The 13,456-nt window shown below is 30.2% G+C and overlaps 1 protein-coding gene across 1 annotated transcript; it reads right to left on the bottom strand.

Annotated features, from left to right (window-relative positions):
* Positions 1-1,058: 1,058 nt before the first annotated feature.
* Positions 1,059-10,706, bottom strand: LOC113370157 (protein hunchback-like). Its single transcript, XM_026610826.1, has 3 exons — positions 10,483-10,706; positions 3,181-3,252; positions 1,059-2,849 (listed from the first exon to the last, which is right to left on the bottom strand). The coding sequence occupies exons 1-3, from the start codon at positions 10,483-10,485 to the stop codon at positions 1,059-1,061; spliced, it is 1,866 nt and encodes a 621-aa protein (XP_026466611.1). The 5' UTR covers positions 10,486-10,706.
* Positions 10,707-13,456: the final 2,750 nt, after the last annotated feature.

Genomic DNA, 13,456 nt, shown 5'->3' with positions numbered 1-13,456 from the left:
ATTATCAGTCTTTATAATATAATTTTAAAATATATTTTCACTACGAATAATTAATTAAGAAAATAAACGTATATTTTATTTATTTCTTTCGTATCGCTTGAAGCACATTTTACAAACACGAACGCTGTTGTGCAAATTTAAGGTTAGAGCACGACAGACTTGAACATGAATAATGACAGGTGGCAGTGTGTCAAACTGCAGAGCAATTAAAAATGGTTAGGACTATATAAATTTTGAAAAATAATACAACATATTAATTTATAATGTATTTTATTACATAGTTTGGAATTCAAAACAATATACAAAACCATTTAAAATTACATATATGAACAAAATGCAACCAAAATATTGCTTAAAGAATCCCTAAACTTAAGTTAATATTCCTTCTCTTCTACCAATCACCTTGATTAAATAAATTATCCATTCTATTTCTATTCGATACATACATTTAATGCTTATTATTCTTTCATCTTTTTAATAAATATATTGCAAAAATGCTTTCAAATTTATGACTATCATTTATATAATTTTTTTGGTTTGCTTTTATATATCAGTCTTAATTTCATTATACGCTAAATGTTCATAATTAAATTACAAGTTTAACACTATGCTTTGGAAAAAATACTAATTTCTAATAGATATAATTTATAGATATTTTATATACATTTTTATATTCTATTTTATTCAATTGCTAGCAATAGAATAAAATAGTAGATAAAATTTACCCATATATATTTCATTTAAACCATGTTACAAAAAATATGTACAAGAATATTTTACAATCATTTTTAAATTTATTACAAAAATACATTTTTCAATTTAATATGAAAATAAAAGTTGCAAATTTGCTATGCACAAAAAATTGAAAATATTTTAGTATATTATGTCATAAAAGGTGACTGATCTATCAAACAGCCAGTTGACTAGTTAAATATAAATAATATGTAACTTAAAATTCTAAATTATATAGTAAATAATATATAAGTTTCAGAGATTTAACTCACACGCTCTGAATATCGAGTATACTAATGAATAATTGTATTTATACATATGTTTCATCAGACATGTGGATTACGAGCTATGTGCATGAAGAATGAAACCCTGTCACCACATCTTTCACCGCACATGTTGCAAGCAAATGCATCTTTGTAGCCATGGTATCCCATGTGCATTGTGTAAAGTACTTCATGTTTGAAAACCATTTCGCAGTAGCGACATTCAAAAACTTCTGGTGCTTTTGTGGAAGCTGCAGCAACTTCATCTTCACCTTCGACTCTTATTGGTTCTTCTTCAACTTTAACTTTAACAGGAGATTGAGTCACGCTAGAGTCTTCATCTTCACTAGAATATTGACTCTGTGTTGCTAAACGGTCTAATTTGAAAGCTTTACCCTTTCGTCTATTTTTGGATGTAGAATTATTTGATTGACTTCCATCTTTAGTAGTGCGCGTCAAATCTAATGCTGATTCAGCAGATGTTGATGCTGGTGAAGAAACTACTGGTGTAACGGCGGTTCTTTTCGGCGACATATCTACAGGTTCGTCAATAATGATATTTTGAGTGGGTGTTTTCTGTGGAGGTTGCACCAGCTGCGTTCTCATGAATTCATGTTCCACCGGTTTAGGAAGAATTTGATTTTCCTGATTCTCTCTGGGTAGCATTTCCGAAGGCTGTTGTTCTGTCTTACCGGACGATAACATAGGTTCAATATTGTTGTTATTGAACATCAGATTTTGGAAACCTGGGAAGGCAGTGAGCAAAGGTCCATATGGGAACGGAATTCCGGCAAATGGATTCTGGAACATTTGCTGTTGATGAACGTTAGCCAAATTTTGCTGCTCTTCTTGTTGCAATTGTTGTAAACGGCTAACGGGTGTAGTTTGTATGGACATTTGCTGCGGCATATCATCCCTGTTTGGAGTTGGTCTGGCTTTAGGTCCTCTTCTTGTGCCATAAACATCGATGATTTGCAATGGATTCGGCGTACCATCTTGGTTCAAAACCATAGCGGGTTGATGTTTGTATTTTTTCAAGTGTAATTTCAATGAATGACAATACTTACTGACGTAGTTGCAGTCAGCGCATCGATATTGGTAAACGTTTGAATGCGATTTTTTGTGTGAATTCAACATAGATTTATTCACACAACTGTAACGGCATTTATTACATTGGAAAGGTTTGGAACCGGTGTGATTACGTAAATGATATTCCTGATGATGTTTGTATTCAGTAACAAACGGGCATTTCGGACAGTACAATCTCTTCTCAGGTTTAATGTGCTGTTCGATGTGCTTCCAGAAATCAGTCTTAGTTACAGCCACGTAATCACATTGCTTGCATTTGAAAGTCTTCACTTTGCCGTGCGAATTAATTCTCGGCGTGCTCAATAAATCATCATTGTCTTCACCCGAATCATAATTCAAATGCTTATTATCACCTTCATCTTTAGGTCCATCGTCGGAATGTTCACTCTCCCCACAGCTGTTTTCATTGGCCGTCAATTCTGGGGTTTCTGGAAGAATTCCAGATGGAGATTTTGGAGGAGTCGGCGCTTGCAGAGGCAAGCAGGCTGCTGCTGACAAGTGTTGGTGGTAGGCACCCAAAAGGCGGTCTAATTTCGGCGTATCAAAATTTGGAGGCGTCAATGGATTGAACTGGTGTTGCATCATAGGATTTGTGCTTTGCATACGATAATGAGCACTAGGATCGTAGTATGCATTAGGCATTTGCTGGTGGTGAGATTCAATGCTGTCCATGCTTTGGGGACTATTGGGGTTGGAATCGCGACTGCTACTGCTTTCAGTTGAATGGAAAGGCTCACTGTGCTGGATATCGCGGGGTTCGGATTTCTAAAAAAAAAAAAAATAATTAGTCATCTTTATATCACATAGAATAAGAATTTTATTATTAAAAATGTTAATATTGAAAAAAATATCAAAATTATTTTTGTAATATGTACGCACAAATATAACACCATTACAAAATAATTTTAAAAAATTGTAATATTTTAAATTATAATTTGAAAATAAATTTAAATAAAAACTAAATATTAAATTGTTATTAAATAATAAAAATAAAATAAAATAAAATTTAAAAACTGAAAAATGTACGTCGTTACAAGGTAATATTTTTAAATAAATCAAATTAATTTAAAATATTTAGAGAGCACAATGTACTTACGACTTGCATCGGCATCCACTGCTGCTCGAATGCTGTCGGGCCCATGGCTGCTGCGTCCCAACCAACGTGCATCTATAAAATAAACAGAATTTAATAAATATTCCAACACTAACTCAACTTATCTAAAATACAAAATAATATTCATCCACCATAACAGAACTATTTACAAAAATTTTTAGATAACGACCAATTACCAAAATATTATGAAAAAAGAATTTCACAGATACAATTGTTTAATGATACATTGAAACCATTGTATATATCGATATACCAAAATGCTTTGTAACTACATTTATATTCTTTTATCACTTGCACAAAATTTGTAATATGTCTATTAAACAATGTATATTCGATTTTTTATCAGAAACTTGCCAAATATTATTCACATAATTATAAACACCAAATCCAAATGTGAATGAATTCCAAGCGGAATGTGTGATAACTACATTGCATCACCGTATCAAAATTTCAATAATATATTTAAAATTAAGTTTATAAATTTTGAATGAATTTAAAAACAATTCGAAACCATTAGCAAAATATAACAAAAATGTGAAACAGAATAAGAATTGAATTTTCTCAAAATATGTAGAATTAATCAAAATTTGTTTTGACTTCTGAATAAAATAGATAAATGACGGAAATTCTTTCAATACGCAAATTGGGGAAATGAATCATCAAAGTATGAATACATTCTTATCTTAAAACCGGACAAGTCAGAATAAATGTATCACTATCTAATATATTTCATTACATCACGTAGCCACTTATTACTGATAAGTGTTAAAAATGGATTCAAGAAAATTATATTAAAATATATATATTGTGTAATTATGTAAATTTAAGAAAAATATTGTAAAAACAAATGGCATTAAAGATAATATTGTATATAAGTAGAATCATCACAATATGACAAATTGCTCCTCGGTATTGGTACTTATTTTTTTCCCCTCAAATTGTGTGAATATGATTCATTCCTACAAAGTTGAACAAGAAGCAATTCCGGAACTTTAATAAAATCTACAACAAACCGCGTTAAATTAAACCACCCCAGACACATCAGGTATTCAAGAAGGCACGTGAGGGCCCCCTTGATTCAATTGATTGAATATAAAGGTATAATCTATGATCGCTCTTGGGCACGCGAACTAATATATCCGCCTTGTTGCCACGTAATGCTAAGGGAAGCAAAATAAAAATGGAAAAACGGGCACGCTTCCATTTTCTAAATCCTGAGCAAAAAATGCGGTTTAGTGTTATTTATGCACCCCTGATGAAATAAATCTAGCGAGGACATATAGAGCTTCTCAAAGTGGAGGAATAAAAATAATTTATGTTGGCAATTCAACACATTCTAGATTAATTATAGCTATTTGATCTAGAAACATGTTATTGATAGTATAATTTTGAAATATAAATTTTTATTTAATGAACAATTACCAATAATTGTAGAAATTATTAGATATCACAACTTTGCAATCCTCTTTTCAATTCCACCCCCTAGACTTCATACAAAAATCTTGTAAAATTACATATATTACTCAAAAGCGAACGATTTTTTTTTTGCTGAAATAATATTCATGTAAAATAATAGAAATGTAATAACAATAATAACAAATAATAACAATTCCAAATAATAACAAATTTAAGTGTCAAAAACACCCCAATTCCAAATAATCATGAATTTAATTATATATAAAATAAGTTACATACTAATTTGAACAATTATTTCAACAAACATTTTTTAGTCAAATTTTAATTTTGAGAATTCATCATCAATCAATAATACAGCACGCGTCGTCATTCGTACGACTAAGTCACCCTTATAAACTACCCCTCTGTATAAAATACAGCCTGTGCCGTAAAAACGTCCAATGAGCAAACGCGCACCTAACATTCTACAAAAAAGTACTTGATGAAAATGGATTCGGTGCGAAATCCTAATAGGATTTGATAAAATTAAACTGATTAAATTGTGTTTACGCAATCAACATGGAATCTGGCAATTACATCGATAACGATATTTTTGTTTATATTTTTCTCAAGTTAATTTCTTATAGGATTCGAAATAATTAAAAACATCTCAAATTACGTAGAATATTATTTTTGAAAGTTTATTGCATGATGTCATTTAGGTATCCAGTTTCGATATTAGCATAGAAATTAAAAATGAAAACATACGTTTGTTATTGAATAATAATTGCACATAAAATTAATCGTGCTTAAGTTAATTAGCCATGGAGAAAACTATATTATTGCAATACCGATAACATTTTTACTTGGTGAAAATGTGATCGTAAAATAAGATTTGATTAAATTGGGTTTATGTAATCAACATGGAATCTGGCTATTACAACGATAACGATATTTTTATTTATATTTTTCTCAAGTTAATTTCTGATTAAATTCGAAATAATTAAAAACATCTCGAATTACATATAATATTATTGCATGAAAAGCTTATTGCATGATATAATTTAGGTATCAAGTTCCGATATAAAAACATTATTTCACATACGATTGTTTTTGAAATAATTGTACCTAAAACAAATCGCGCTTAAGTTAATTAGTCATCCACCTCTCTGATGTCATAATGACGGAAACTATATTATTGCAATATCGATATCATTTTTCTTTAGGCGATGTAATTGTCCCAAACAAACCGCATTCACTAAAAATTTCCGAACAACACGTTCCGGATCCAAATAAAACACGAAGATTCTTTGGAAAAAATAATTAAAAACAAAATATAATTACGACATTCAAAAGCTACCGCTGTCGCCTCGGGAGCCGCATTCTGAAAAATATTCCGAAATTTACCGATAACTCCATATTTTAATGTGGAATATAGCAATTAAGCGATTGCATTGGGAAAAGTACTCGTTATAATTAGATTTGGGAATCAGATAATTAATAAAAGTCTTAAAATAGATTAGTGGGAACAGAAATTTGCATAAAAGATATGGTATGCATTTTCAATTAGTAACATATGTGATTGAGGGGCCAATTTTTGCATAAAATACAAATATATTCATATGAGTTGGTAGTAACAAACTGTCTAAAAGCTATTTATTAACTTCCCGTAGGGCAAGTTATAGTAATCGCAAAAAAATAGAAAATGACAATTTTTATATATCTTTACGTTTGAAAACCTTCTGAACATTTTGGCATACCTTAGAAAAATGGATGCATGTGTGTGTGTGTTCGGATACAAATTTTCGTCGACGATTTCGGGAACACGGATGAAGCGATTTGAATAATTCAAAAAACATTCGATTCGTATAGATAAGGAGGCGTGCTGATTAGTTTTTGGCAAAGGCAGGTCCAAAAACGGTAACTCAGTTTTTAAAAGAACGAAGCGTCCGATTTGAATAATTCAAAAAACATTTTACTTGTATTAACAAGATGAAGAACTCAATCAATTTTTTATGAAGGTAGGTCTAGCGGAGATCTAGTAAAAAAAGTAAAAAAAAAATGCCATGTGGCGGTCAAAAATGATCATTAGACATATGTACATCAAATTATCAGATATTTTATAGAGATTTTAACAATAAGTATAAATTTTGTTTACATTCCTATGGGTTTCGTACCAATGTTTATCCGTTAGACGGCGACGCGGTGCTTACGCGCTTCGATATTTCGTCTCTATGCAGTTAAAGTAGTACGATTTTTTTGAAAAAAAGTTCAGAATTTCCAAAATATTTCAAAATAAATTTTTCTTCAAAAAGTCTTTTTTTTAAAAAAAAGTAAGTTTTTATCAAAAATTTATAGTTTCTGAAAAATCTAATTTTTTCAGAGTATTTTTTTTTCAAAAATGTTAATCTTTTTAAAAAAAATAATTTTTGGTACGGGAAGTTTCAGCATATTGCCTTAAGGCACAATGCCATGCGCCCCACTAGTTTGCTATGAGATCATTACGCAAAAAATCTAACATCACGTTTGTGTTATGAATGAGACATCAAAGAGATGCACTTTTGATAAAATTGTGATTTGAGATTTGTGCGTTTTGTAGGTCAGAGGTGTAAGTTTGTAAAATGTCTGTTCGCACAGCAAATACCTAGATTTTTGAGAGTTTGTTACTACCAACTCATACGAATATAGACCCGTAGCATAAGCATTACCATAACATTTCTATTTTATTCAAGAATGTTTATGTAGGTGACTGGGTTTTCTGGCAAAGAGAAATTTCATATCCAAACATTTTTTGGTGAAAAATGTGTTCCTCAAATCGTCCTTAAAGCTTTATAAAAACACTAAAAACATATGCAAATATCTGTTTGCCAAAAGTCGAAGACCTCATTCTGAGAATCATCTATTGTTATGTTAAAACTTTCTGACCTTTCTCCGCCCATTGCAACGGCTCCTTCGTACTTGTGTATACAACTCCATGTATTTTACTGTCTTAACAAAAGAGTTAAGCCATACTAAATCATAAATTTCGTAACTAGAGTACAATAAACGTCATGCAGTGCACGAAATTCGACTAAAAATTTCACGTCATACACAAACAGCCGAGCGAACGCCATAAACCCGGTCCGCCTACAATAAAACTGGAGCGCACGGCTTCGCATCTCCTGGTCGGGGCTGAAAATCATTATCTCAGGGTCGAAGAAAAATTAAACCCCATAATATTTATATGCGCGACTTACGAATGGAAAAAATTAAAAGCTTATTAGAGAAGGGGTTCCGTCGATTTTTTCTTAAAGCTTAAAGAAATTCTATTACCATAACGGTCTTAATCCTATCGGGCAGTTGACTTTTGCGTACGGAGGCCATAAAAAAATAACAGTTGAATGGGAATAAAAATAAAACTCGGACTATGGTGGTTGTAAAACTTTACGGTAAAAGGGTGGAGGTAGGTAAGGAACAGTTACATAAATTCAGGGTTTGTTATTGATCTGAAAGTAACAAGTTTTTATATTGAACGGTAAAAATTAGCAGCGGGGGGTGGCGAAATTATTATTGGGTGGATTAAGTTTAGAGTCAAAGTCATGTTTTATAGAGAGCAATTTAAATTTAACGGCGAAATAAAAATTCGAGTCAAACTGAAAAATATTCCATGCTAAATAATAAATCATTTTTGACTATCGAAATCAAGTAACATTCATTTACTTATTGAACTATTCATTTACTTATTAAAGGATCAATATCACAATTCAGAAATTTAGCACGTGAATTGCCATGTCAGTCATGTGTGTCTGACGCTAAGAAATTCTACATGGGCCATGTCAAACATATAGGGTCCGCCAAATATTTTTTTTTTAGGGGGTACGACCTACCTCTTTACATTTCACTTTAAAATAGAAAAAGTGAAAATATTTAGTGGTTTTTTAATAGAATTTTCAAACAAAAAGAAAATTGGCAAAATATTCAGTAGATTTTTTAAGGAATTTTTCAAAAAAAGCTAGTTGGCGGATCCTATATATGTCTGCGATATTATGCAATTTGGTGAAACAATAAAAACAGTATCAGTCTGTGTTTTCCAGGAATTTGGGCAAACAAATTTTCCTTTGATACGTTAAGCTTTGTTGATACATTTTTAACTGAATTATCTAATTAAGTTACCATGGCCCATGTGAAAATACTTGATATTATTGTGGCGGTTAACGTGTTCTTATATAACATTGAAAATATTATTAACCTGCATCTCATTTTGAAAGATTATCATGGAATTTAGTATTTGTTTATCTAGAAAAAAACCTAGATGAAGAAATTCTGCATTACAGCACAAACGTTAATATCTTATTCAAAATGTATCTAAACAATTTCTAAAAATTTAACCCCATCCATAAAGAATTTTGAGATTGCGATCATTTAACAAACATAAAAATTTTCAATATGTTTAATTTATCATAATGTAAACTTTCACGCCTTGGTTTGCAAGATAAATCGTGGGTGCAAAAAATGTTTCAACTTCTGAACACGCGTATTCTTAAATAAATTAAACTTTAATATAAACAAAATCTTCTAGTGAGGCAAACATTCCGTTGGACAGAAATTAATAACAAAAAATAATTTATCTTGATTGTTTAATTTAAAAAGCAACGAAGGAACGTATGTGTTGATTTTTAACTCTGCGCAGTGATAAAAGTTTATATTTGGTGGTAATTGAGTGTTTCTCAAACTGTGAACTAAACAATTGTAGGAAAACAATTACTGTATGATATATAAGAGTAATGGTAAGAGATCAGGATAATGAAACTAAGTTTGGGAATCTCTGATTAATTTGAACGTGTATTATCTATTTTGCTAGAAAACTTTGCTAAGTTTCACAATCTTTTATACCAATTGAAAAACGTCAAATTTAACCTAAGCAAAATTAGATCAATAATGATATAAATATGATCAAACAAACAAATACTTACAAATCAAAGATCAAATTAACAAAATGAACAAAATTTAAAATTGAGACAATATTGAGCAAAGTACATGAATACAAGAACGTCGGTTTGTAAATTATGCAATAAAAATTTCCTAATTATAAGAAGTATATGATAAATATATAAAGTTTGAGAAACAATGGTCTTATTTAATTCTGCGTCTTTCTACTGTAGAATTTATGTTTAATCCTAACATTCAAATGATATTTTGGATCATGAAGTTGTTAGAAAACATTCAATTTTGAATTAGTATTTTATATACAATAATCCACTAATTGACATTATTATACTTAATAATTAATTACCAAGCTTCGCAGTTATCAAACACTAATTAAACTAAATGCATTAAAAAACTTAAGATTGTTTTTGCGTAATGTTAATCTATAAAAATAGCACTCACAAAAATATTTTAAATTCTTAATCATTACGTAACACGTTAGATAAAAAAACTGCAGCATAAAATCGATAACAATTATGCGTAAATATTTGAGTGATTCGGGATTAAATAATAATAATTAAAAATGAAATTTATAAAAATAAAATTTGAGATAAATTTTGTGAGTACATTTTTACAGAAATATATATTAAATTAAAAATTGTAAAACAAGCTGAATAAATATAAATGAAGCATGCGTGGTAATATTTCGAGTTAACATTTTTTACGTAAAATCTATAAAACTTACCATAAACAGAAAAAACAAACAAAAAAAATTGCAGCATAAAATCGATAACAATTATGCGTAAATATTTGAGTGATTCGAAATTAAAAAATATCAATTAAAATTGATAAATTTTATGAGTACATTTTTACAGAAATAGATATTAAATTTAAAATTATAAAACATGCTAAATAAATATAAATGAAGCATGCATCGTAATAATTTCGAGTTAACATTTTTTACGTAAAATCTATAAAACTTACCATAAACAGATTTAAGCACTATCAACAATAATTATCACTATCAACACTGCAATTGCATAAATACCCAAGTCTTTGATAAAACATTCACTTATTTTTTATCAAATATAGTCTTCGAGTTTTATTATTTTTATCGATAAAAGCTCAATATTTTTCACAATGCGTACTAAACAAGAGTTAAAACAACACTAAAATTTATTACTACGAAACCTCCTTCGCCGAAAGCGTGCGCGATCCGTAACAGAGATCGACTTCGGATCGATCCGTGACGACTCGGTGCCATGTGGTAAAAGAGGAGGCGTGGCTTGCCCACCGAAATTCGTCGTCCCTTTCTGGTGAATGCGTAGCTTCTCGCTCGGCCTGGAGTGTTTATTGTGCGGCATGAGGGCGAAGTCTAATCGTTTACAATGAATAGTAAAAAACCTAATCAAAGCCATTGAGATGAATTAATAGAATATAAATACAAATTCAAATAGATAGTATTTTTAATATTTTCGGAATTCTAAATAAGTAACCTCCATAAATATATTCCGGCATAAAACAACTCTTTCATGGCATATCTGTTAAACGTATGGACTCGTGTGGACGAGAACGTGGGTTCAAATACCACTCTGAACAACCTGACATCGATGTCCACTTTCACTTAAAAATATTTATGAAATATATGGTTCTAATTGAAAAAAGCCTATCTCGAGCACTGCTATGAGAAATGGCAATGGGAAATCTCTTAAACTAGTCTTCCCTGAATCGAGTTGGAATTTAACTCAACCCACTGACCTGCCCTAGGGCAGTACAACCCTTTATTATTAATATCATTGTTATTATTATAAAAGAGCTATAAGAATGTATAGTACAATATCTGTTTGCGAGATGCACTTCTTTCTATATATGCTGCAATTTTTTGCACTTTTGTTATATGTCTATTATTATTACGATAATTCTTCATTCATTTAAACTTCTTTTTTTTATTATATTTTTAACAGCAATCAGAACCTTACGTCCTATGAGCTGTTGGGCTGAAACTTCTCCTTACTTCGTATTTTTTAGATGGTAACCCATGGTAACAATAGTTAATCTATCCATATTTGATGATTTTTGTTATTAGACTTAATCTAATAGGGCTGTCTTTTTTTATTGGTGCAGCAATGTCGGGCAAGGGCTATTTTCACTTGCAAACATATTGCTATTTACATTTCCAAGTGAAAATCGTTGTCACTGCCGTCTGACACCAGGCTGCTCGAAGTGGGTATCGAACCGGGGACCTCTGAAACAAGTCCCGTCGCTCTTAACCGCTTACCTACGGCACAGCTTTTTGACGGTTTGTTACTACCAGCTCATACGAATGTAGACCCGTAACATAGCATTGCCATAACATTTTTATTTTATCCAATAATTGACCTCTTAAATTTATTAAAATACCAATGTCATGCGCTTCTGGAGAAAAAACATTTAAACCAGATTCAGATGTTTATATTTTCTAAAAATTAACAGAAAATTAATAAATTTGCCTAAAGGTATAATGCAAGATTAAAAGATTTCAAAGATGAATTGAATATTGCAATTAACGATCTAAAAAAATCAGATTAAGTTGGTGAGGAATTAATATTAATTGGTAAGTTGGAGAAGTATTAGTCTGCAAGAATTTGGAAGAAACACACAAAACATTTAAAAAAAAAAGCTAAGCTATTTACGTGAATTAACGTATAAAGCTATTTTACTAATATTTATAGTTGTCTTTCATGAGTGTGGAAATTATGAAATTTAAATATTAAGAACTTACTTTTTATCTGTATTTGGGAGCACCGTACAAATAACTCATCAAATTTAAAATATTCCCAAGTCACTTCAAACATGTTTAATTATCCGGAATTCACAATACAAATCAAAGTGCCAAACATCTTTTTTATCAGTGACGATTTTTAGCATTTATAAAACAATACATTGTTTCGTTCTATGATTATTTTATTTTTAGCAATGCTCTTTATTATCTGTATATGGTTTTATTATATTCGATAACGGCTATTGCATAATAAATGTCATAGGAGCACATGCAAGGGAATAGTTTATTAGTGTATTAAATAATATATTTGTATGAATTTTTATATAGTTAGTTTGCAGTCATTATTTTAATTATTAAAAAAAATCACACAATTTTTAATAATATGATTATAGACTAACCTCACATAATTTTTTGTTATACTGCAATTATAAGGTAAAACTTTTCTTTTTGTGAATGTAAATGCGTCTAGATCCAATATATTACCCAAATTTCATGTCGGAAGTTATAAAATATTCAAAGTCAGAAATAAGGATAAAATTAATAAATTATGGATGCAAAAAATTAGAAAAAATACATTTCATTATTTTTCATATATACATTTTCCTTCTGCAATTTATTTGTATCTCGTTTCTGGTGATGATGAACACAATCATCCCTTTTTACGTCATTCACTATTTTGGACTTTATGTCCATTTTTTCTTTACCATTACACATCTTGGCATCTATTGCTTTGAGTTGCAAGTAAATTAGTGCATATATAAAAATGAGTAATAATTTATCAGTACAATTCAAGTGCATCATATATCGTTTTATAATAGCGATAAAAAGTCACGCGCATTGGGAAAATAAGGATTTGCATCATACACGCGCGGTACATTGATAATGTCGCCTCATCCGTCGGAAATAGATACAAAACAACGTCACGTTGTTCGTTTTGATACAAAAGTTAAAAAAATATAAAAAAAATCTAAAGTTGTTAAACCAATTGTGCAAATTAAAGCTTCACGTTTTATTTATTACAGTTTATAATGAGCCGATGGTTGAAATACTTGTTAACCACATAAATTTAAATTCTAAACATGACTGACTATTGTTGTGATATAATTTATTAATTAATAATAGAGACCAAACCAAATTCTATTTTAAATTTGTGCTCAACCCATATCGTGTATAAAATACAGTTTACAAACGAATTTC

The sequence above is a fragment of the Ctenocephalides felis genome, unplaced genomic scaffold, assembly GCF_003426905.1.
Source record: "Ctenocephalides felis isolate EL2017-DRISC unplaced genomic scaffold, ASM342690v1 CF-g0.4_SCAFFOLD_01492, whole genome shotgun sequence".
NCBI classification, from domain to species: domain Eukaryota; kingdom Metazoa; phylum Arthropoda; class Insecta; order Siphonaptera; family Pulicidae; genus Ctenocephalides; species Ctenocephalides felis.
This window is presented reverse-complemented; position numbering and strand designations above follow the sequence as displayed.